The following is a 27,103-nucleotide window of genomic DNA, read 5'->3' as shown; positions in this document are numbered from 1 at the left end:
AATATTTTCTGGTGTCCATTAGTCGATAAACTGCCGCGGCACTAATTTTCAGTTTGCCTAACGAGAAATTCCAGCTGCGTGTGACACGAATTAAATTCTGGTCGCGATATTTGTTCGTTTTCGAACGGTCGATATCAACGGAAAACTATCCCGAATACAAATGAAACTCTCCGCGTCTACTTCGTGACCGCGAAGAACATTTGTGCAAATTCGATGATATCATTAAAGAACGGCACCGTTCAAAATTTAATTCGCTTTGGAGCATTGTACGTTTATCTGTACTACTTTCGCGATATCAAAAGTGAAAATCGCTTTTAATAACTACTATATTTTGTGAATTATCAACGATTAGCTGCATAATTGTAGAATTAAAAACATGTAAAATTGAAAGTTTAATTGACTTGATAATTTCAACAATGCTTTTTTTTTCGCTACAATTGTATGTAGGCGAGAAACTTTTTGCTCGAATATTTAATGTGCTAGACGAGCGTGGTTTTCATTAACTCTAATCCTGAATGTACAGTTATCTCCGAATGGAACAATACCGAGGACGAGGAGGCGAAGAACAAGAGTGCCATTGTACAGGCAACCGGCAGCCCTTATCAGAATAACGAGGGTCCACTGCAACAAGACGAAGTGAAGGCTACTTTTAATAAGGAGGAAAGCAAAGATAACACCTGTAAGTCTACTGTCCGATTTTTCCATTGTTATTCCGCTAAACTACGTTCATAATTTTCCGCGTAATTGACGTTCTTTTCACCAAACTTTTGTCCCTGTCGTCCTTTACAGCGAAATGAGCTCGATGTATCACGAGGGAATTTATATGTCGACAAAAAGAATTATCACGCGATAACCATTGGCGATTTATATTGCAAAGTTATATTTTGCCAACTTAGGTAAAATGGTATAATTTTTCAATAATATCAGTTACAATAATTGTTAAACAATTAAGTTAGAAAATTCGATATTAATTTTAATCGACAGAAATAGCAATAAATTTACATTTACAATAAAGAAAATGTTAAAACTGTTTGATTCTTTAACCAAATAATTTTGATAAATTATGAATGCATTACGCGTTGCAGACAATTCGCATTCTCTCTTAGATTCGTGCGAGGCATCACAATCGCGCCAAGTCAAAAAGGCAATAGCTTGCATCTCTAGAGAAATCTTCTCCCTGATACGCGACATCGTTACGCCAGAATTAATGGAAAAATGGCGACTGTGAGGCCAGAAAACCCTGTGAAATCGAAAGAACTGTGCGAAAAAGTACATCGAGTAGTACAGGAACGTCCTCGAGATTCCTCGATTACCCGCGAAAGAAGCATCATAGAAGAAAAAGAGCGATCACTCTTGTCGCTTGCTCTTGCTGAGTTTGTTAACCAATAGCATAGTACTTTTTTATCCTCATAATGGCAAATAAAAGCCGCGCAATTAACCTGATTAATTCCTTAACTCTCTTCTTCTTTGACTTATTCGAGACGTCGTATCGAGATACCGTTGAAAAGAAACAGGATCCATTAACGGAACAACTTTTCATGCTAATTGATTACACTCGATATTCCCGAAAGCGAGATCGATGGCGGACCAATTTGCATTTCTCTCGGCCGTGACCGTTCCGCGACATTCTCGTGCTGCACAGCGCAAAATTTTCAATCACACAATGACGAGATGTCGGACTCGCTGAAATTTCTTCGTAACTGTTACCAGCTTCGAGCTCGCGTGCCTATTCAACGCACGTCTGCATTCACGTGTACAACTATTCGAGTGCTGTATACTTGGCGTGTTTGCTTGCTAAACTCACCGAAAGAAAAGCGTAAGAAAGCGGGGGGCATTTGTATTTTGTCGCTTGAAGCACGATGTACCAACACTCGTTGCATATGCCGTGCAGAAAGCTACGAATGTACGCCGACACTGGTAATAATCCGCGAATCGGCGGAGCGGAAGTAGAGCTCGCGGCATACTGAAAAGAATAATGTTATGCTTTTTCACCCACTGACCCTCTGTTCGCGTACAACATTATGTCAAAACTATACTATGAATTGAAATTTTGCGATCGTAGATGTCCGACGACACGAGGGGACAAAAAGAATGTAATTTATTTCAAAAAATTCATCTTTGATTCCGATCTCTGTGTGCATAAATCATTTTCTCCGATAAAAAAATGTCAAGATAAATCTCTGCGTTATATTAGTAATTATTTTTTTTTTATTTCTCAGCCGATGATTTTATATCGTGGAATTTATCGCCATGAAAAATCTTAACGTCTTATTAGATCGCCCGTCTCTCTTTATTGATTTATAAAATACTCAAGCCATGATCAAGCCGCTGCGGTGGACTACGAAAGCCATCAGCGAATATTGTTTTTGTTCAGCCGGGCACTGATCAACCGTGATCTAGTTACAAGCTTCATGATGAACGCAATCATCATTATCGTTCCATCGTTCATTATGCGAGGTTACCTCGGCGGTATTATCCACGGTGATAGGTCGTGTTGCTTGATGCATCAAGCGTCATGGGCGAGTGATCCCGCTATCGCGTACACGCGCGAATCAGCTGTCTGTCGCGACGTCGAAATATTATTAATGGAAATTCTTTTGTTCTCAGTACAGTTACGTTATTATCTGTATTCTACTGTTCGATTCAAAGCGCAGTCAATAGCCGCGATTATTCGAAAATTCACCAATTGTAATAGTACTATTGTAAGTGAGATTAATTGTTCGATCAATTAAAGACTCTTTTATTGGAAAACTATGTGCTTGGACCATTAATAACAAAATTTATCAATTAACTTTTTTAAAAGAGACAAAAAAGAAAGCGAAGTAAAGGAAAAATAAAAATGTCTTGGAAATAAAAGGTGCTATATAATCGGGTTTACGCAATTGTGCGCCATTGATCATGAAAGTGGTTTAATTGTAAGTCAAAAATAAAAAAAAAATTGATTTTATCACTTATTTTGCGTTATATCGATCTATAAAATCGAAATGTTAATTAACAGAAAACAGAAATTTCGCTAAATAATTATTAAATTGCAAAAAACTGACCTGGACTATTGGTCCATGTCCATGGTCTGTGTCGATTAATTAATGCAAATTACCTTTGGAGCGGAATGTAACCCAGTGACAATGTACAAGATCACTGAGCTTGCGGTGTAACCGTTAATCGTTAAGCTAATCGATTCCCTCCGTATCCTCGAACGTGACGGGTGCATCTGTTATATATATATACATATATATATATATAATCAGTCGCGCATACGTAGACAATATGCACACACATATTCTGTACACATATATCCACTTCTCAGTTCCAGATAAGAGCAAGGAACCGGAATCGAAGCAATTCGTCGGGCTGGTGATCGGCATTCTGACGACCGTGATTGTGATGCTGCTCGCAGCGATCACGTTCATCTTCTACAGGAACCGTAGACTCAAGGCTGCTCTCGTACCGTCAACCTTCTACGATCAACAGGGTGATCTCAAGGTCACTATAAAGATACAGCTATTGCATAATTTTTCAGTGTCGTAATATAATTAAGTCATCAAGTCTTCCTATTTATCTACATATGTATATGTCCAAATTTATTTTAAAATCATCTTTTCATGTAAAGTAAAAAAAATAACCGTAAATTGGAACTATATTATGACACACGGCATTTCTTTTTTTAATTGCCTATCGCACTGAGATGATGAGATCAACTGACATCTTGTCAAAATTTTGATACAATGAATTGATGTATAATTTCCGAATAAATAAATAAAAACGTAAGAAATAAAAGTAACAAGTAACAAAGGAAAAAGAAATACTGTGTCATAAAGCTACCCGCAATTGTCACAGAGCTGTACCAAACGTGAAATATTACTGTTCGATGTAATGTACAACACAACTCCGCCTCTCCCAAATCATAACGCGTCATCAAGCACGAGAACGAAAATTGAGAGCAATCAAAGAACCGGACGGTGAATGACCTCTCGTGCGACGGTGCGCATTATCTCGATGCTTTCAATTTGACGGTAAATGACGACGATTCTGTACCTTGGTCGCGATTTTTCTTTGCGCGTCTCCCGACCTGGTTTAACGCCGTAGTCTCGCCTCCGGCTCTAATAAACCGAACAGGTACATCTATTTACTCTACGCTTCCAGGTCACTCTACGGCGCTTTTGAGCAATCGCGCAAAACAGCTTATACCTACCTATTACGTACATCGGTTTAGATACGAGCGCGCGTAACTAGAGGAGAAAACGTGGCGATCAAATATTTTCTTTAAGACGGGGACGCAAACGAGATCGCGCTAGGACGATTAAAGGAACGCCCTGAGATTGTTCGTTACGCGCTCTTATCCATGAATTTTATGCAATCCCGCGTCGGCGTGTGCTTAACAATTTATACGAATTAATTACTTATTTCACGTTAACAATTACGACAATTACGTCTGCAGTAATGATAATTAACAATGAAGCGGCTTGATTGCAGCGATAAATAAACTCTACATGCACGACGGATGTTAGTTTGTTTTTCACGTTGTAGTACGATGCGCGTAAGATGAGTAGGAAAAATAACGAGAAATATCTTGCGAGACACGGACGACGATATTTTTCTCCGACGTCGCATTCCGCCGCGATGTTCTCCCGCTGAAAACGCTTTCCGGCAAAAGAGACGTTTCGGCCTCGCACCTCGTTCTAACGCGGAATGTCTAACTTTGTCGTAAATTCCGCTCCGACTCCTGTCCTACGGAACAACACGAATTATTAACGTCGCCCTCGCCCTCGTCGGCGGACAGTTTGCGCCACTTTCACGATGTACAGTCTATAATATTACGCCCTTAGCTCTTTATCCATAAACAATAGCGACTCACTGCATGAAAATAGCTTCATTTCGCATAAAGAGAAATTAATTGTCGACCTTTCCGCACCCGCGCGCTCAAGATAACATCGAAATTTGCAAAGAGGAAACGCTAAAGACAGAAAAATCGATGGGCGAAGCGTGCACACGTACGCGCACCTTTCATTACTTGATTAGCGCGCTGCTATCTAAGATACGAAATCAGACCGACGATTTGCGATAGTCGGTGAAAAGTAACAAGGTAAGAAGTGAACTCCGCGGGAAATAATGTCTGTAGATGAGAATGCGGTCGGAGATGAGAGAGCGAGGATGAGGAATAAAACGTTAAGAGGGAATTCAGCGTGTTACGCAAAAAGTTAATGCCTGGGCCGAGCGAAAAAGGCAGACGGAGGGAAAAGAAGGAAACTTTGAGAACTTGGCGTATGTTTACCAAGTCACTGTTGTTCTAACCGGATTAATAGCAAAGTGAAGTTTGCTCGCTAGAAATGGACAGCTCCGGCTGCTTTCCCATCTTTTTTCGCGGGATATAACGGAAGACAGTAATTAACGACTTGCTGAACGATGAGAAATAATGAGTGCCAGACAGTTGAGCTTGCAAACCCTCGAAGCTTTCCTAACTTAACTGTTTGCACGGGCGGAGAGAAGGAGGCGACTAGAGAAACGTACGGAACGCCAGTTGACGATTAATAACGACGCTAACAACCTATCGAAACAAATTGAGGACTTGCACAGCGGCGACATTAGCTATCAGGGACTAATTAGTCACGCGTAATGTTTTATTCAGCTTATTACGAAAATGATAAACGAAGTGAACAAAGATTCTGAGAACTGGCAAATTATCAAATTATTCAATATTAGACTTTGAAAGTGGATTTACCTTTATCATATTTGATACAATGATGTGCAAAAATAATTGGGATGCTAAATACGATCGACCGAAACAAGCGGTGCAAAATTAACTAAGCGTGTCCAATAATTTCTGGCTGCCAATAATATAGAGAACAAAGAGCAAAGCACGGTAATAATTTTCATCCGCCCGGCGAAGCACGAACAGACGCGCGCCAAGTCCTCTTACCATACATCATTCAAGGTATTCTTCGACAACCCAATATCCACACGGTTTTTCTTTTTTTTCCCCCTTTTTTTTACCAGCGACGGAAGAAAGTGCGCGGATACTCGAGCTGACTCCACTTAATTAAAAGAGCCACCGGGACAGCCCGTATTGCAACGTCGTAGTGGAGAAGATGTGCGTTATCTTCGTCGTTCGCCCGCCGCTAAGCGGCGTCATACACACTCCAAACGCCTTTTTCTCCTCGCCCATCCACGCCGGCTCTCCTCCCTCCTCCTCCTCCCCCTCCCCGCCGTTCCGCTGCTTCGCGTTCCCGGCATTAGCCACCTGCTACTTGTCCCGTCTTGAGAGGCTGGAACCTCGATTTTCCCCTCCTTGGACGGAATGACCCTATCGCCCTTCGTGCAACCTGCGACCCTCCTCGGATCTCCGGAATGGCGGACTACGTCTGCCAGGTAGAAACCGCTGTCAATTTATCGAGCAACACGGGTCACGAAGAACGGCGTTTTCGCTCGCGTACACCTGACTCAATTCGACAAAACGTCGAGCCAATAGCCGCCTTAACCATATAGAAAATGCCGACATTTTTCTCCGAGACAGCTGTTTTCCGACGTACGTCTCTGACTGCCATTAATTAAATAGTCGGCAATTTATTACGGCATAATTACTCATCGCATCTCGTTAGTTAAATACTGTGTTATCGTCTTTGCCATGGTTTAATTAATTAATCTCTCTATGACTGCGGAGCAGAACTTATTAATCATTGCAGTGCGTCACTATCGATCGCGTCAAAATTTCGAAAACGCTATTCCTCACGCGATACGTTGTTATTTGTCAGCATCAAATTTTGCCAAACCTCCGCGTTCAGTCGCAAAATCGATCTCTCTCCTCCGCCACCCGATTCTGCACAGTCGGGACAAAAATCGTTTACAAGGCTCCGACCGTCCATCGGACATTATGAATTGTGAAACCCAAATTTTGTTTCACCAATGATATCACATCGATTCACCAGATCCCATTTAAAACGATGACGAGACCTCTCTTATTTGACTCCGTGGCTCCATCGGTCCGCTTTAAAACGCTGAAGGGAAACTCCGTGGGATAGTATATCGCTTAAAGCTCCGCGAAGTGTTGTGCTCCTTTTTTTTTTTTTTGCCTCTTATCCGAGAATTTACGATGCAGCAAATTCTTGTTCCAGATTTCATTGCGTGAGATTATTCAATTTATGTAAGCATCCATCCGCGCGTTACAGGTCAAGCTACTTATGAAATTAGCAAATCAAATTATATACATTTTTGCTGCATCTGCATATTAATGTAAACGTATTGTAATACGTAAATTGCGGACGACACCGCCGCAGGGGCATGTATGCGGATCATATGCATTATCCCGCGACCGTGTCGAATAAACAGCGGCGCGTGGCGATTTCATTTAATTTCGTAAAATTTGTTATTGCCGAACAGTCGAATTCTGATGTGGCACCGCGAGCGCGCGTTCACGCGTGTCTGCGCTCGCACGAAAAGAGCACGGCGGCGAAACGGGGCTTGGCGGGAGTACCCCATACAAAAGTGAATGGTAATGCGATTACCGACTTTAGCCCGAGGGGGACCCGTGACGATACCGAGGGACAGTCGAGCGAAAACAGATTATTTTAATTTAAAGCAACAAACTCTCTCTGATTTTCATGCGCTCACATTCTAACCGCAAATTCGATGCGTATATGTATGTGCATTGTAACGGCCCGATAATTCGCGGATTAAACTATAGGAGATGGAGAGAGCGCGAGCGAGCGAGCGAGAGAGAGAGAGAGAGAGAGAGAGAGAGAGAGAGAGAGAGAGAGAGAGAGAGCATCGTTTAAACGGAATAATCAAGAAAAACCGGCGCTTCTGCTTAGAGATTTCGAAATTACTGTACATTTGTGTGGAAGTTTAAAAAGCTTCGCTATATAAGTTGAAAATACTGAAAAAACTCCTCGAACACACTAATTGTTTAAAATCCAAAGGGCGCGGCATTTTGCAACAACGAAGTTTTTGCCAAAGTGGAAAGAAAATGGGAGTGCGTTAATTAGAAGCAGGTCAGTGCTGTGAAAAATTAATAAAAAAACAAGTGAAATGCGCGGGAGACACTTTTGGACAGAGTTGGGAAATGTGCAAACAGCTGGACGGGTCGCGCAGCTTTTGCAGAAAAGAGGCGAAGATGTACTCATGGTAATGAAAATGGCAAAAAGCACTCCAGTGCTAATTAATGGAGGATCGTTTTGTGCTCCGGAATCTTCTCGCTAACACTTCAGAGATTTCGTCGAGTAACCCGTTTCACGATTTCGATTCTCGTTTCCGCTTCAGCGCCCAACACGCCCTTTTCACATCGCTGTTTGTATTTCCAGTGGCTGCGTTAATAAGCTTAACATTTTTATCGTACTAGTACAACACGCAAGTGAAAAAGATAGAACAAATAGTGAGCAGCGTTGCGCTCATAAATATAAATATATAACGGTATTGCATATCGCAAAGTTTCAGTTATCAGTTATTTTATGTTTTTTTTTTCTTTTTTTTTTTGCCGCGTTTTTTCCCGCGCAATAAAATTTAATCGCTTTAGCAGTGTACATGTTGCACGAATCGCGTGTACCGATGACGGGGAGTGCGAGATTCTTCTCTGTATCTGAAATTATATTTTACGTCCTATCTCACGAAGAGGCAAATTGACGGGAATCGGTACACGTAAATTATCAATAATCCACTCAATTTAAACGCACCTTTAATTCAGCCGCCTCGTTAAGAGATTACTCGACGCTATCGTTTGCCGATCTCGTAATCGCGGTTGAACTCGATATGCGATTAGTATGCGGGCAAACACGCAATATCTCTGAACAAATACGCCGCTTCGATAAATCCCGCGGAACGTGTGCACGTAAGCTCTCTCCTCTATCTATAGCGGCGGTAATTTATTTCGCGAGGCGATATTCCGTTTGGAATACCAAACTTATACTTAAGAGAAAAGATATCAAAGCATCCTCTCCCCAACCAGTGTCAGACAATGGTCGGACGACTGATACGTTGATAAAAGCATTCTACGGCCAATCGAACGTGTCCGGATTTGCGAAAAGAGTCACGGATACCGCGGGGTCCTTTTCTATGGTCGATTGATATACCACACGTGAAAAGGTGCTGGATTATTTCGCGACTCACGTTTGCGCCGAAAGGATATTCATTCGGTCGGGGAAAATCTTTTTCTCCGAGTAGCTTAATCGTCTCAATCGTCAGACAATTGACGATTCCATTAATTTGTATTATTAAATAAACACGAAAGAAAGTGCTGTATTAAACAATCTATATTTTCGAAAATATATTACAACTATATACACTATCAGTATCATACTGTATATTATAACTATATATTACAACTATAAATTCCATTAGGATTTATTTCCTTCAGCTTGTTTAAGCTGAATAATATAAAAAAAGTAATGAACAAATTGCCGATAGCAAGTTGTTTATTTTTAAAACAAATTTCCTATCGTTATTTTTTATCGTTAAAAATAAGCGAGTTATTTCAGATCGCTCCAGATATCGTTGGCTTGTTAACGATGCTTTCACAACATCATGTATTAATAAATTCTTAGTAGTCGCCCATCGTATTTCTCTCTCTCTCTCTCTCTCTCTCTCTCTCTCTCTCTCGCCGGGTGTGCGATGACGTATATTTTTGCAGACAAGATTTCACGCTAGACCAGCGGTATGAAAATAAACTTTCAGTTATCTTGATAATAAATGTCAGGAGTCGTGCGACATTTTTCAGTTGTGCGATTCGAACGGCGATCCGTATAATCAAATTCCAATTGATTGTCCCATTAGCGACTTTCGAGCTCACTTATCGCTTTTACCGCATTAAGAATCATAGATCATTAGATATATCTGATTTGCGGACTATTTGCGCGACGATAAGCAAGGCTATTTCGCGAACTGGATGCTATCTCCCGAGCGAACAATAATACTTCCAAACCGCCATCACCAACACCGAGGCCATTCCGACGTCCGATCAAACGGGAAAACGAGCTGTCATGACATCACTTTGAATGCTTGACCGTAAGGGCGCGGGAAGTTGCGACAGGACTTTAGATAGCCCTAATGGAGAAAGAGATGTTAGATGGGCAGGGTCGATGGCGGTAAACGGGCCCCTCGTACGTAGAAACGCGAGCGATCGGGAAAGATAGAAAGCTGCGGCGATAGTGCGAGACAGTCCCCGCGTGTACGTGTGCGCGCGTGTACGCCGACGAGACAGCGCAAAAGAGGGCGGGAGCCACCGAGATTCGCGTGGAATCCCGATGGCTAAGTGGTTATCTTATCTTAACGGCCGCGCCGCAGCATCTCGCCAGTCTGGCACCCTCTAACGCTCCCTCAACGGAAATTAACACCCACCTCTACTCATCCGCCCCCGCGAGTCAGCCACGACACCCACGCCGGGGGCAACGCAAAAATCAATGGATATTATATCGCGGCTCACACATACATGCATATACGCCGTCGTATTCCTCCGATCCCTCTTATCGACTGCGCGATGGAGAAGAGTGACGAGAAGCCGGGCGAAAATGGGCCTCTCCCTCCCCCCCCCCCCCCGAAGGCACCCTAGACTGTTTGTTATAATAAAACTGCTAATTTCCTGAGGTGGCATGTCGAGCTCGATTGCCCCGGCCGTCCAAACGTCCTTTCGCGCGCGGTTTGCGAACCATGCGAGATAAAGGGTGCCGGGAGGAAGTGACGCGAGATAAGAGCTTTACGGCTGGGCACCGGCGCGGTTTTACGTCGCACAGTTTAGATGAAAACGCGCTGCCATGACGAATCCCGCTAATCGAGAAACACGAATGCGATTACGCCACGGCGCCGAGAATATGTACGTCGCCGTCGTAATGTCCCGTCGTGTTTGCTAAATATTCGCGATTCGACGCGCCGTGTTTTCGCTAGTTTTAGCCCCCCTTTAAGCCCGTCTTCTTCGAGAGGTCAAACGCTGAATTCCCGAGGTGAAAACAGTGTGATGTATCACGTCGTAACAAAGAGTGATCTCGTTCTTATCTGTAAGTTTGCCTGCTTCGCACTATGATGAATTCACGAGCGTAGTACAGACGCGATACACTGTACTGTACATCAGAGAAACACACTAATGACTACATATTTGGGGCATTGCATTTTCAAAATTAAAGTGTTGACCGAAAGACAAAAAAAAACCACAATCCATAACATTTAAATTCAAATTGTTTCGGAATAATATCGACCCAAGTTTATGGAACTTTGCAAACAGCAAGGGACTCTCTCTCTCTCTCTCTTTTTCATTCCGATGTTACCCTCTCTCAATCAACAGTAAAAATAAGTTGCATCGCTTTCCGTGCCGTCTGTTCATTGTACAGCAGTGTACCGAGTGTCGTAAAATAAAATTACGCGATCGGCAATACACAACGAGTTAGTAGGCCAGTGGAGCGTTCGGCGCACAATAACCAGAAGCGCGCAGAACCTCTTGAGACCCGCGCTGTGTCTCTCCGTTTCGTCGGCTATGAATATTCTGAGGAGGGCAGGAGCGATGAAGGGGAGAGGTGGAAAATAGACGGGAATGACCGACGGTATATCGCTTTTACCGCGCGATATACCCGGCCGGCGTGTGCATAAATGTCACGTGCATTAACGATAACGCTCGATATTCGACCGCAGGTCTCCGTGCCGGAGGAGGGCGAGGACAAGGGACCAATTTGCCCTCCGCTTCCAGCGCAGTATCAACCGGCAGCCTACAGCACGACGACGCCGCAGCTGCACAAACCCGTCACGGATTACGGCGGTTGGTATTAGAAAATGTACATTCAAGTCTTTCCGTGCGATTTGATTGGTTCGGTCCGTTGTTGGATTACGATCGTACTCGCGCCACTCAAATACGCGTGTACTCGAAGACGTTGCGCGAGTCCAATTGCTGAAAGACACTTAAGAGATAATCGAGCGTTGAATTAAGCTTTTTCCGGATACTTTTAAAATCTGCCCCTTTAATTTCATCAGTAATACAAATACTTTCGCAGTTCTACATCTTCTATTGCTTTTCCTTCGTGTACTTAATTTCAACTTTTACTTCATTGTAATTTGTACTTTACTTTAACTTTTATTTTTACAAAAACTTTTGTCCTAAATAGTCCTATTGTGAGCTCTTTTTAACTTTTCCAATGATCATCGATCTGTTATAATGTTATTAGTGTTATTCGAAATTAGTACGAAATTAGTAATCTTTAAATAATTAGAAATTAGTAATTAACAATAATATCGGAAGTCGATCCTGATTAGTCGTCCAATTTCGCTAAAGACGTTTTCACTTCTGTATCCGCTCGACTTGCCCTCCGTATCGGCATGGATAGTTTCGTGTTATCGCGGGAATTCTAACGGACTGTCCCGGATGACGGTCAAGCCGAGGTTTCGAATCTCCGCGCCTGGTTTCGCCGCGGCCGCACGACGTAGTTGGAATAGTCGACAAACTATTCCGTTGCATCCCGTAGTTGGCACAGCTTGCCGGACACAACGGGAGTTTACGGAGAAACTGTTCGTCGCGTCGCGCGATCTCGCTTAACCGAATTAGAGTAAGGTCTTTGATTAATTAGCTATCGAAAGCTGTGACTTATCGACATCTTGGGATTTCATTTTTCGGGTTTCCGCAAACGTCGCAGGCCTGCGCGAAGCGATACGATAACAATAATGCTGTAATAAATTGAAATAGATATTTCTCTCGCCGTTGCTCCCGAGTTAGAACTTCGCTCGTTGACTGGCGAGTTACGCGGCGCACCGCTCCGAGCGACTCGTTAAAAAATGGTAACAATCTCTCCCAAGACTTCGAAACTTAACGCGAAAGAACAGGAACGTCGGCGATTCTTCTCGTCCGCAACAATAACCGTGATTATATTTTTAACTTTGTGGAATTTCTTGATTCTTCGCCGTCTCACGCCGCCGCTCGGACAGGAATCACCGAGGTGCAGCCGGTTATACCGCTCCTGCTTAACTCAACGATCAATCTTGCCAGGCCAATTCCGGCGGTCCAAGAATATCCTAACCCGCCGCCCATACCACCTCCGCCGGAAAAGTATTACGCCAGTACGGAGATCTGTAAGGTGAGTCGCAAAAATGTACGGTAGACATGCGATCCGCGCCGATTAAGCCTTCCTGTAGCATTAATGCGAGTACTTCGAACGCGAAACTGTGTCAAACACCGTCTCGTGACTGTCGGATCTCCGTCACGATCGCCGAAAGAAGGAAAAAGAGGGAGAGTAGGGGGAGAGCAACCTTGCGATACCGGCCACTCAGGCTTATGTAAATTACGAGGTTAATACGAATATTATACCAATTGAGACTTTTCAATTTTCGCTTTCTACGTTCTATAAAATGATCTAAACGTATGCGCCAAAATTTCCGCTTTGGCGGTGAAGCGCAATGTGAAATTGTTCCGAAAATTTCGTTGACATTGAAAAATTGAATACCTTTCTAAAAATTGTTTGAAAAATTGATTGTGTTATTGGTAACTTTTGTAGCGTTGGAATACGCTCTGTTTAACAACCATTTAATGTCGCGCAAAATATATTTTGACGGTATATTATTGTATCGACTTCGACCTAATCTCGTTTTCAACTGGGCTTGTTTACTCTGCACAATATGCACGACGCAAAATACTTCATCCTGTGAATTATGAGGATTAATGACCGAAAAACGAGGAAACAACGGAGCACTATCAATCATAACTACCGCGAAGAAAACGTCTTTCGTGGGCATACACAGATTATAGAGCGATAATGTAAAGGGCGTGGTTATTGATTACAGTAGTCCCACGAGGCATGTTTGTATTTTCATTTGATTATATTATTAAATCTGATTATTTTATGGAGAAAAAGCAAAATATATTGAAAAGGATGCATCGTCATCGTATTTCGCACTATTAATGTCATAGCATTTTTTTGTAATATGATTTTATTTATGAATCATTACTCATAAAGTTTTATGTATATAGCTTTTAAAACACGTAATATTTATATTTCAAACTAACATTGATTTTTGTTACAAGTTTTTTAGGCGTTTTCTATAATAAACAATAAAGAGAAGAATTTATTCTATCTTCTCTATTCATGCCATTTTTTATAGAACACAATATATTTTTTTCATATGTTTCGAAGAATTTCATCCGATGTGTAAAAGTGTTTCAATATATGCGTTCACATAGACAGAGTAACCGCATTTTAAAGAGAAATAATAATAAAAAATAATAAAAAGAACTGCATAACTAAAGAAAAAAAGTAATTGTTCCCAATTTTTTATGTTTGCTATCGCAGAGCCCTTTACCGCCCCTGCCACCCTCGCCGACACCGAGTACACCACCGCCAATGAGTGCAAAAGCCTCCAGCAGTATGACGAGCTACAGTCCGGAGGATATGCTCACGGAGGAAGAGGAGGAAATACCCGAATGTATCCTCGACTTCCCGCGAGAGAAACTCAACATCGTTGAAAATCTCGGTTGCGGATACTTCGGCGATGTTCACCTCTGCGAGGTCGACAGGTTTCCTGGATACGATGAGGTCTTCAGGAATACTTCCAGCGACCTGGTTGTTGTTAAATCCCTAAAGCCAGGATCTTCCGATGCTCTCAGGTAAGAATTATACGCAAATCTTACTTGATTTAGATAAAGATATAAAAGCGCGTCTCGCAAATCACGAAATAGATTTATTTTTTTCGATAATACGTCGAAAAACGTTCATTGCGATCGCATAATAACAAACGCCGTTCTAAGGCTTTTGAAATATTGTCTTCCTTATAATTAAGAAAGTTTATCAGTCAAATATTAAATTAATATATCTAGATGATGAATAATATTTAATATGAATCTTTGCGTCTACGGACCACTTTACATTTCGACTCCACCATATGATAAAGATCGAACTATCGCCCTTAAATTTGAATAAATGTATGCACTTTATACGGAGCTTTGATCCTTGAGAGATAACCGCTATGCAATAAAAATGAAAACGGAAGTACGTATAGAGATCGATCGGCGATAGAAAATTATTCCGATAGATTATAGAACGCCGCGTTAACGGCGTAATTCAATAACGCGGCGCAAAGTGATTCCGAATGTAATGACACGTCGTGCGCATTAAGTAGATGTGACCGGATAATGCGGAAGGGCTTTAAGCGATCGATGATTGGCATGTAATCGAATAGCCCGTCTGCGCGCGCGCGTGCATACCCACGTCAATATAATTTTTCATAAAGCGACGAGTCCCCCCCCCCCCTCTCTCTCTCCCCCCTCCCTCCCGCCTTTAGAAAATTTAAAGCCCCCTTTCTGTATAACACGCAGTTTACTGATTGCCAGTATGAGGTATTTGTCAATAATTTACGCTCAATATTATTTGCGTGTCGCAATTTTCGAAATCCCGACCTAAATCTCACTATTTACACGACCTACTTAGCGAACCAGCGCATATACGCAATATACGCGTGTGCCACCTTTTTTCAATAGAATATTTGAAATTTCGCATTGATCACAACGATACCGCGATACCATTCTATTTAATTTTATTGAATATAATATTATATGGAGAAAATTGTTATTCAATGCATCCTCCCTCTCTCTCTCTCTCTCTCTCTCTCTCTATAATGAATACAAAACGAATAAAATGACTAAAATGAATAAAAAGTATGGATCGTAACGCGAAATATCTCGGATTACACGACATATGTACGTAATTACGCGTTATCTATAATTACACATAGTTCAACGTGTCATATCAATTCGATTCATTTGGAAAGCACACATTTGCTTTTATAAGACCGATTTCAAAAGAATATAGAATTCCGATGCGCACGCGAAAACAAAGATTATTCTCTGTAGCACTACATCAACCAATAAAAGACTTCCTTTTATTACATTCGCTATTGCAGCGCTTTGTTCGTCCAGCGATTGTGATTTTCATTCGGAATAGGCCGATAGAGATAGAAACAGGCGGCGGAGCGTGTCGTCCCGGATTCACCGGTCCGACGACGCGTTGTCGTCGCAGTTGCGAAAGGATGATCCCCGCAGACAGGCTCACGGATGGCATTGTCTACAAAACACATTTTGCTGACTGGGAAAAGCCTGCGGAACCCATGTCGTCACGCAAAACGGATGCAACTCATGTTAGAGCGCAATACTGGGGACTATTGCCGAAGGGCGGCCTTTATCCTTTCGGCGTCATCCCTTTACTGCAACATTCCGGAAAAATCCGTCAATCCAACCTGTCTGATAGATTTTCAATTTTTGATCCTATTACATTTCCTGACAATTGAATTTTTCCGTGGACAAAAGAATATCTCTTCTTCTTTTTTACTTCGATGTTTTGGAATATTAGGCGGTCATTTTCATGTCACGTCACACGCGCGTGTTTTGCAAAGGAAAAATGTGTCCCGGCGGTTTCTCAAATATTAATATGACGCGTAGAGCAATGCGACGCTGATCTAGCAAATGTGTATCTCGTCAATAAACCTCAATGTTATAATACGCCGCATTTATCCGAAATATATTCGTGTTTGCTTCTCTTAATGAAAGCGTACTCGTCCATGCAAATGCGCGTTTGAAGCGCAGATGTCAATGAAAATGCAAAATTTTAATTACCTACACAAATGTCGCGAATTACACGGTTCTACCATAACGTTTATGAAATAGCGGTTACTTTTCACGGTCGAACAAAATTGATTATTCAACTGCGGAATAATAGATTGATTCATTAACCGCATACTGCATGTAATATGTATTCTTCGATAATGATTTATGACACAAGATGACAATTTTGCCGGTATCAAAAATGTTCACAAAATTATAAACCCAGACTGACGAATTGATGGATTTTCCCGGAATATTGCAACCAGTAAAATGAAAAAAGGATGCAATAAATTCGATACAGCTTGTTGAATTCTTATCGAATCTATAAACCGTCCAATAAAATGGTTTCGTTCGAAATCGTTCGGACTTGCCGGAATTTACTCGCATGTCTAACGCAATAGACGCGGGGTGCTTATTCTCATTCGTGACTGGTATTATAATCCCACCGGTAAGTCCCTCCTTTCGTTTGCGTTTTCGCTTCGCCGTATCTTTTTCCCATTTTTCCTTTCCGCGAGACGGCAAACTTCCGAGAGACAAGCGAGCTAGATACTAGAACCAGAGCATTTCCGGCTTACACACATATCCGGTAAACGTATTCAATGTTCATGGCCTTGGTACCGCCGGCGCCCATAAAGATATTATTATACTTCCGGATGCGCTTCATGTGTTTTCTAGGATAGAATTTCAACAGGAGGTGAAGAGGCTGGTACGACTCGCCGATCGAAATGTCGCGCGGCTACTCGGTGCCAGTCTCGAGGACGATCCCATGTGCATTGTATTGGAAAACGGCGAGTGCGGGGATTTGAATCAATACCTCCAGAGCCACATCGCCGAAACCTCGAACCTGCACAGCGCAAAGACGCTCAGGTACGATACACACGATATCTTTGGTTAACTTCAGTTAGTTCTCTAGTTTTAACAATTAATATGATTAAATCTGAAACGTCGATCGCATTCGAGACGCATACTTTAGTTTTATTAATCCGCTGACGATATACAGACGATCGTAGCATCGTTAACACTTCAGATATTAACGCATATTTCATCATCGAAAGCGCGCCATTCCCTAATAGCCCTTGGTTGTTCATAAATATGTGCCACTACGTTTTTGAGAGATCGTTTGGGAATTCGATTTCGCACGCGACCGAAGGTATATAACGAAAAATGCGTACGTGTCGAGGATGACCGTTATTCGAGTAATTAACATAATTTAATGAGCACAAATTTGATATTATGGCGCAGAATAATTTGTAACATCAGTACTATTGCGTCATTTTAAAAGCGATACATTAGCAATGTCCCGCTTTAACGCACACTGCCAATCGGCATTACGGGTCTCGAAGTAAATAACGCATCATCCGAAATAGATATTATGCAATTATGTGATCATCATCATTTTGACATAAAATCAATGAACCATATTTCGACGTGTTCCAAATTTTATATTAATACAATACCGTACAAGTTACACTCATTGTACTATCGCTCTTTTAAATTGTTAATAATAAAACAATTTAATTAAAACTAATAACATATCCATTTAATTAATTAATCGCAAATTAAAACGTCGTGTTTTACATCAATTGATTTTATTAATTAATCAATTTAAAAAAAATGAAAATATCAAGATTATTATTATCGTATTAATTATGGTGTTCCTTCGTCGAGATTGCTGGCGGAAAGCCGCTTATGTTTTAGCATTGAATACGCGTAGAGTAATTTGCATGATGTGGAAATACTATTTTGCGCGCTACCATAAATGCGCGAAGCATACGAGCAACTCGACAATAGACACCCCGGTTGAACGCGATCGCGCGAATTTTTGTTTTATTCTGTCGCCACGAAGAACGTCAGTTCCAATCACGTCCGGAGGGCGCGTGAAAACGCGCGATGGCCAGGACTATGCGGAAAGTACTCGAAATACGAGAAATCGGCTGAAAATGAGAGGTGAGCGACGGAGAGGATTATCGGTGCTCGTGACAGGTGTCGGCGGAGCGTGTTTTCCCGCGCGATCGTTTTCAGCTTTCGCGCGAGATGAAGCAGCCGCCGGAGATCTCACTTTGTTCTCGTCGAGTGCCGCGGAAAATATTGATGCGCAGAATGTTTAATAATTCGTGTGCGTGCAATGTGCGAATTGTATTTCAAAATCGTAATAGTAAATAGTGAAAACAATAGCTTTGTAACATCTCACGCTTCTTGTCCTGCGAATTGAATCTTTGGATTTTATAATTCTCGACGTTACGTACACATTATTACGACACGAAAAAGTTGCTGTGTCAATCATGATCGTTCATTGAATAATCCGCGTCCATCGCGCGTTTTTACGCGTCTTCCGAACGCGATTATAGACGTATGTTTTCTATCAGAATGATATAATTACTACAAGAATCCATAATGCTAATTGTCCGCGCGAATTGTGCGGTTTTACTGCGCGCGTTTTAAATACTGGCGCATTTGAATAACTTATGCTTTCGCAACTACACATCTGCGTAATGTTTTACCCTGAAGTTGTTAATTAAATTGCCGACATATGTACTGTCGTTCATAAACGAAACCGTTTTCATTTATTTCCGCGAATCGTCGTTTTAACTGCAGTCAGTTCGTCGCGCGACGAACGAATCCAATATCCAGAAGCGACATAATAGCCGTGCTTTCAGCACGGCCGTTTTCTACGTAACCGAATCGCATTTCGCCGACGTCGCAAATGAAGCTTTAAGATTTGCGACGCTGAGTCATACGGAAAATTTTTACACGGCGCGATATTAGACACGCCTCGCGCCACTGAAAATTCGCGTCTGTTTCACAGTAAATTGACCGTAGTCAAAAATTAAACTCCATTCGTGCAGTTAACATACATATCTTGTATCGTAAAAAGAATTGAATGGCGTTAATGGCTCGATATTTTTGATAAGAAAATCAATTGCAAGCTCATCTTTGTCGATTAATATTGAAAATATTGTTAAATAATTAAATATACTATTAAATAATATTAAAGTCGCGAATGTAAGGCATATATATGTATGTGATACTATTTTGACGAAATATTCTTCTTCTATTCTACAACGTGTTTGAATGCTTCCATTCTTCAAGGACATTTATATAATTTAACCGATAAGATAAGAATACATTAACGTATCGATGGTTTTTTTCTTGTAATCCTTTTATATATTACTGCTCGTTTGATATGTATATGGTATATGTTTATCTCGTAACAACATTAAGTGTTCCGATCAGCTTGGACAATTTAATGTCCGCACTGTTTTTATTTTATATAAGGCACAAACAATGAACAAAATTGCTTATTCACAATGAGTTTATTTGTATCACTTATTGTACATTTGCAATCACTTCTCCTTAACTGTATTATTGCGAGGACAACGCCTAGGGGTTAACCTGAAGTTACCCTGAATCCCCGATTATATCGAATAATGTTGTAAGGACAACGCCTAGGGATGAGCCTAAACTCACCCTGAGTCCTCGGTTAGACCAACCCGTTAAATCGACCGTTTCCACCGGACTTGTAACGTACTCGTATAAGACTCGTATTCGTATAATTTTCGTACTCGTATATGACCGACTGTTCACTTCGAGAGCTACTACGCGAATATTGAGAAACGGAATGATGCGCGCCGCCACCCAGAGATCTTAGGACCTCCTCTAATTTTATCTAATTGGTGGTTATCAGTCTAAGATGCCGTGATTCGTCGATGTCGCATATGAAAAGTGGTGGCCACCACAAAAACAAACGCGGCGGCTCAAGGTAATGGCGGATAGCGTCACGGCGGTCCTAGCGCGGTAAACAAAAAACGCGGCATATCGAAGACGCCGCTATGAAAACATATTTATATTAAGAGATTTACAAGCCGGTATCGGAAACGTATTTATGAGAATATATATTCGTTTGTCGGTCAAACCATCTGTCATGCATGACATTTTATAGCGTTTACATAACATTAAGTGCAGAAATAGAAGGACGACACGCTACCAACGGAACGACTCTCTATCGGCGTATCTCTCGCAGAAATACCACGCAGGATCGTTCTGACGCAAATGGTTTGCGTCCCATATACTAGAAGTGTAAATAGTAAAAACATAGTACCCAGCTATCTATGTTCTCAGTGAACGCAAACGAACGCAAACGCTTGATCGTAACTAACGCGTACGCTTGTTGCACTTTGCTCAATTTTTAAATTCAATTTACCAGAAATGGAAATAATAGCAAAGCCTGGAAATAAAGGGACTTTGCAATTTGTTCCACCACAAATTGACAATATGCGGAAAATTTCAAACTTGCAATCTAGAAAGCAAGCATAAGCTCTTTTACATGGAAAATAATTTACAAAATATTTTTCTATTAAGAGAAAAAGAATTTACGTCATCCCTCGTTGAAAGCGTTAATTTATAAACAGCGAGCGAAACGCGTGTGATTCGCGCCTTCATGCACGAAGGACGAGAGCTCGGTTTATTCGGAGCCATTAAATTTACATACTTTTATAAAGCAGCTCAAGTCAAGTAATAAGAGTATTTTATTTTATCACTTGTGCTAAAAATATTGCTCGACTATAGCCGCGTTAGAGTGTCCGCCGTTTGTGGCGTTGCCACTGCAAACACCTCGCCTATGTATACTGAGGAGTTTCTGCGAGCAAACTTCACGACGTAACCGACCCTGTGTTCTTCTTGTTGCAGTTTCGGCACACTGGTTTACATGGCCACGCAAATAGCATCCGGCATGAAGTATCTTGAGGAAATGGACTTCGTGCATCGAGACCTTGCCACAAGGTAAGCGTGCGCTATTTCCCATAAGTTGCTTTGAGGGCTTGCTCATTAATGAACAGTTGTTGTTGCCGTATTATTGGTCTGCTGGTTTCGAAAGCAAAACTAAACACACACACACACCGCAAAGCCCGTCAATCTTCCTTCCGTCCCAGCAAGAATATATGAGAGTGAATGCAGAGAAAAAAAAATGATAAATGTCTCCGATGAATCAACCAATTCTTTTTTTTATGCTGGTACAATGAATAAAACAAAAGCAATCTTTTAACATTTTCTAAATATGTTTTAAATGCATTTGAATATGCTTAAAATGTATATTTTAAAAAATATAGCTTTTTATATACATAGATTTACGGGAGAACGCTAATTGAAAGAAATTAATACGCGATGTTTCTCGTTACATTTATATTCCTAATAATTAGAAATTTATGATGTAAATGTACGAAATAACGTAATCGAAACAATGCATTTGACGTGGACGCAGGCCTTTGTTTAAACGTCCGTTAAATTCTATCGATCTTAAATTCATTTCTAAGAGATCGCTTTAATCTCCGCTCGCAATACTTCGCGGCGATCGCCGGATGAAATCGTTTTGGGCATCAAACAAACAAACAAATACATACTGCATTGAGTCTTTCTGTAAGCGCAGGAAAGCATGCCTCCGGGCATTTTACGATGCGATTGCTTTATTACAGTGGTCGATTGTTTTATCATCTCACTCCCCTCCTACCGTTTATATGCGTAACGATTCCGTTTGCCCCCGAACCATGCTTTCACCCTCTACGCGATTTGGAAACTCTTGAACCCCGACAACGCCGGCAGCGCAGCACGACAACCAATATCGCAGAGCTATTAAAAGCAAGGGAGAAACGGGATGCAGAGAGGGACCGGTGGGGTTCGAGGTCACGTGTTCGAATTATTAACTCTAATCGTAAACCTTAATTATCATGCCCCTTCAGGCGCGATCGTTGTCGCTGCAGTAGCAAGGGTACAAGAAAAGCTAGACGAAAGGGGCGAAATTCATAGGTGATTTATAGAATTGGAGAATTTAGGACTAAACGATCCACCCAAATAGCAAACGGTTCTCCTGTTAGGAAGTAAACAAGTAAACACATTAAATAGCAACTACGAAAATTACGCCACCGGTAAAATGTAAACAAAGTGAACAGCATTAAGATCAGCTTTTCAAACATGCGAGATAAACCGGCTTCTTTTTTTATTCGCGTCGGGAATGTTATATTCATTTGCGTCGCATATATCACATATATATTTCAAAATATTACATATTTTTTATTTATTTTGCATTGGAATTCAATTTTGTAATCTCCATTAACTTTTACCGTAGTGTATCTTTATAATTCGTATGTATGCGTTTTATGTAAAATTTTAATCAACAGTGAGCTAAATTATACAAACTATCATAACAGATATATTCGTGCATTCTGTAATTCCAAAAATCATAAAAGCATTATTGCGTCTGAATGTCCGATGAAACAAAAAAGGTTTTCACGATGCCAGAAGTGGAAAAACTTGCCGGCAAATCTGGCAGACATTGACAACGAGTGTGAAAAAAAGTGCCCACCGGTGCACATAAAATAAAAACGTCATGGCGACTATTAAACCATCCCCGTGCGAGTCATCTTGCCGTGGAACGCGATAAACGACGAGGTTTATGCGCAAATCAGCGCAAAACTTCAAACGACCGCTACTACTCGTGATGTGATCGCGACATAAAGGCATAAGCTGCTTAACCCTCGCACGGCGTGTTTGCATTTTGGTTTTGTTTGCATCACTCGAAAAAAACATTTCTTCCTTCGATCTGGCAATGTAAAAGCGAAACTCCACTACAGATCCGAATGGACTCTATCTGCTGTGCGATTAGCCAAGCAATTCGCTGTTTAGAATAAAACGCGAGCTTTCGAGAGTTTGCATTGATCGCAAGATTGTAAAATCTGTTGAAAACATTGTTAATTTATTCTTTTATTTGTTAATTATTGAGTAATTTTATTTGAGTAAATAAAGTTCTATTTTTGTCATCTGATATTACAAAAATGCTAGTTTTTTGTATTTGCTTTAATTATTTTATTACAATAATATATATATCTCGATATATATTGTAGTTATATATAGAAGTAAACTAAAAAAAGTTAGTATAGAAAAACCGTTTTTCAGAAAAATCATAAACTGGAAAACTAGCGTTTAGTTATGCGTGTGTGATATTTCGATAAACTGCTCTGTTTGTTTTTGATACGGCTACCGCTTGCAGAATATAAAAAATAGAGCACACAAACACATATTCATTTAGCCGTATTTGATACGGAGAATACCGAGCCGATAGAATATTGCAGCTGTACGGTTAGTACAGAGATCTCATGGCCAGCTTTAATAAAAAGAATGGAAGTGTTAATTTGATAAAAAAAATAATTCTATTGTTCTCGGTGAAATTCGCGAAATGGAAATATTTCGAAAAAGAGCTTCGCAGAATATTAAGAGGCGAATATTTTTGAATATTTTTCAGGAATTGTATAGTGTGCCGCGGATGCACCATTAAGATATCTGATTTGGGCTGTGGACGAAGCGCGTATGCGGCGGATTATTTCCGCGTTGAAGGACGTCCTCCATTACCGATACGATGGATGGCATGGGAATCGATGCTAATGGTGAGTGCACAATGAACGCTTACTGCACATTTAAACACTATATATATTTTAACTCCATGTCTCGATATTTTTCGCCTTCGGGCATCAGGAGATTTTAGCGCTCGGCGCGATACAGATCTCCGCGTGCGCTTTTTTTTCCGAAAGCTTTCGATTTAGCTGGGGCGCTCACGCGTTAGCAGCAATAAAGATCGGCGATGCGAAAAGTTCGATAGAATTATAGATAAAAACAGAAGATAAATCAAATTGCCGCAAACGACTTTCACTCGTAAACGGGCGAAATAGAAAAGAGGGGGCGGAACGGGTACGCGTCGAGTCGTTTTGATTTCACTCCATGCGTGAATGTGCCGTTTTGACGAACTACGGCTACGCATCCCCGCGATGAAATCCGGTTTTGCTCGGGTACATACTTTTTTTTATTGTTTTTTACATCCGGAAGTAAAATCTACCCGGCCGTTATGTATCGCGCGTTGCCCAAGTCGCGGACATTTTTTCACTATCCATTATAAATACACATCACGAACGCTACGGCAAAGAAGCATATCATCCCTTATAAATTTATAAATACGATAAATCCTGTTTTCGTTATTAGAAAGTTACATTTCGATACGATTATCGTTAACAATCTTGGCTCGCATGTGTAGAGAGCCACAAATTGTACTTTGCTCTGTTGTCAATGAATCTATGATGTATTTGCCGATATTTCCATCTCTTAAACGAATTTGTCAATTGTGTCATGTCGAATGGGAATTAATATCAATTACCGAGTATTGCGCAATAATTGATTTCGGAATTAATTGTCTTTCTTATTATTTTGTCCTTTCCAGTACAAACTGTATTAAAGATTCCTGTTTCCCAAAAATAGAACTTTTTTCTGAAGTCCGTTGTTTACAAAAGATGTTATTACAGAACGGAAATTAAGTTTCACATTTTATTTAGTATATCTTGTTTTTAATTTCTCATTTGTCGCGGCCAATATTGAACTGTCGATCCGCGAAACCACTCGACATCAGGCCGATAGAGCCGTCTGCGGTCATGTTGGTATTAGCGAATTGAGCTTACCCATCGCAGCACACGATACGCGTCATTGAGCTATAAAAGTGCCGGAGAAAATATGCGATACGCGTTTGGAAATTCATTTTCGATGTTGAGCGGCTTTTTCGGCTTAACCGTTCAACAATTCAAACACAATCGTTCCGCTTCACGTGGTTCGCGCCGAACACGACGGTTTCTGTTGTCGTTACAACGTGGATGGCGATGGAAGATATTCGCGTTTATTCTTTGCAAAAATTTGGGAAATACCCGCCAACTGGGATTCGGCGAAAAAGGTAAGCTATTTCTGCTGGCACTTAAAAGCGCTACGAGCGTGCCGTATCAGTAGAGAGCATCCGCGCTGTGGTCAGACACCGCTGATATAACGAATAGATTATAATTGATATTTACACGACGCGACCCATCGTATAAATTGAAATAAAAGACCCAAAAATTCAAGTTTTTAAAAGTTTAAAACATTATTCATAGCGATTTGAACGGAAAGTTTCAATCGCTAAAAATTTTAACGAACTATTCTCGAAACTCGGGCATAAGATTAAATATTCGCTTAAATATACAGAAACCTAAAAAAAGTGTGACGATTTACATATTTCATTTAATGACACAAAATTTTGAAAATAAACATTTTCTCTAAAACGATTATGCAAATATTCAAAAGATTTTATGAATAATCCAACTTTCAAACATTATAAAATTGTTATTGCTTCTCTTATATATTCTTTCACTTTGTATTTTATATACTTTTTTTTATAAAATTAAGTATACATTTCTCTATTTGAAAAATTAGTTATATATCTCAAGGATATACATTTAATTTTCATAATTTATATAATTATTCATAGAGATATATTGACGTTTTATTTTTTGTTGTCATTTACGGAAATCATATATGAATCGTAACTAATAGCAAATTAATATCAAAATGGTAATTCGACGAAACAGAAACGAGGATGGGAAATATAGTATTGAATAGCTAGTTGGCATTGTCGTTTCAAAATGACTGCACCATTAATGTTTCATTATTGCTCATCATTTATCCGACCTCTACTATTGCGCCGCGCTAATTAAACGACCCCGTTTCTACGCGCGAAATACCGCTTCAAGAATTATCCAGGATTAGCATCGATTTAATGGTTTCACGATCGCATCAGATCTTGCAATGATAGAAATCATTGTTCATGAGAGCGGTCATTCACTGATCGTGCATCGTACAGTTTTTAAGTCGATATGCTCGTTTAAGATTTCGGAATAAAATGGTTATGAAATTATCTAGAATGTTTATGAGTAAAATGTGATGTTTGAAAATATGAGAATCTAATTTATATTATTTGCAGCGTGTAACTGTACTCTTATTTTATTTCTTCTATGGCCTGTTGCACACAGGACGCATTACGCGTGGCAAGCGGCGACGCGATAGCCAATCAACTTACAGCTTTACCGTAAGAACAAAAGATCGATTGGCGTCGCATCCTGTGTACAAAAGTCCTATTACATTCATAAAAGATGAATGCCTAATTAAACATCATATTCTATACGCGAACATATTATTTTATCATTATTGGTTCATTTCTTGCGTTTATCGTTATTTATCATTATTCAGCTCCAATAATTTAAATTAACGTGCGAGTAATGACGCGTATCTAATTGTGCGTCGTATACTTCATAAATAATCGAATCATGTCTTAAGATCTTCCCACATGCGCGAACTATAAACTCTCTGCACGCATATGCAATCTTCTCAGCATACTACTAGCAGTACATATTACAAAATTTAAGTACTTAAGTCGACGTAATTTTACATCAAATACGCAATCGCTTGTTGTGAATCGATTCAAAATTATGGTAAGGGCAACTGCACAGCAAAGTCTTCCGATTATCTTTTTTATTTATTTTTTATCTTTGCCATTCTTTTTATTACGTTTCTTTCAATCAATAAATACTTAGCTTAAAATGTTCTATCACGTTTTATAAATCTTGATAAAAATGAATAATTACGTATATTTCTTTTATAATTAGCATCTCTTTATATTTCTTGTTTGAAAAAATAATATATCACGGTTGTATCGTTGCCTCG

General features: G+C 40.5%; 1 protein-coding gene across 1 annotated transcript in view; it reads left to right on the top strand.

Moving 5' to 3' along the window:
- Positions 1 to 27,103, top strand: part of Ddr (discoidin domain-containing receptor 2) — a 198,787-nt gene that overhangs the window by 164,312 nt on the left and 7,372 nt on the right. The window contains exons 11-18 of the mRNA XM_067348003.1: positions 524 to 679; positions 3,308 to 3,483; positions 11,605 to 11,728; positions 12,886 to 13,034; positions 14,244 to 14,557; positions 17,222 to 17,413; positions 21,233 to 21,325; positions 23,838 to 23,979. Of these exons, the coding sequence (XP_067204104.1) occupies positions 524 to 679; positions 3,308 to 3,483; positions 11,605 to 11,728; positions 12,886 to 13,034; positions 14,244 to 14,557; positions 17,222 to 17,413; positions 21,233 to 21,325; positions 23,838 to 23,979 (1,346 nt within the window). The remainder of the gene's footprint in view (positions 1 to 523; positions 680 to 3,307; positions 3,484 to 11,604; positions 11,729 to 12,885; positions 13,035 to 14,243; positions 14,558 to 17,221; positions 17,414 to 21,232; positions 21,326 to 23,837; positions 23,980 to 27,103) is intronic.

The sequence above is a fragment of the Linepithema humile genome, chromosome 1 (genome assembly GCF_040581485.1).
Source record: "Linepithema humile isolate Giens D197 chromosome 1, Lhum_UNIL_v1.0, whole genome shotgun sequence".
NCBI lineage: Eukaryota > Metazoa > Arthropoda > Insecta > Hymenoptera > Formicidae > Linepithema > Linepithema humile.
The sequence above is the reverse complement of the archived record's forward strand: the minus strand, read 5'-3'. Positions and strand labels throughout refer to the sequence as shown.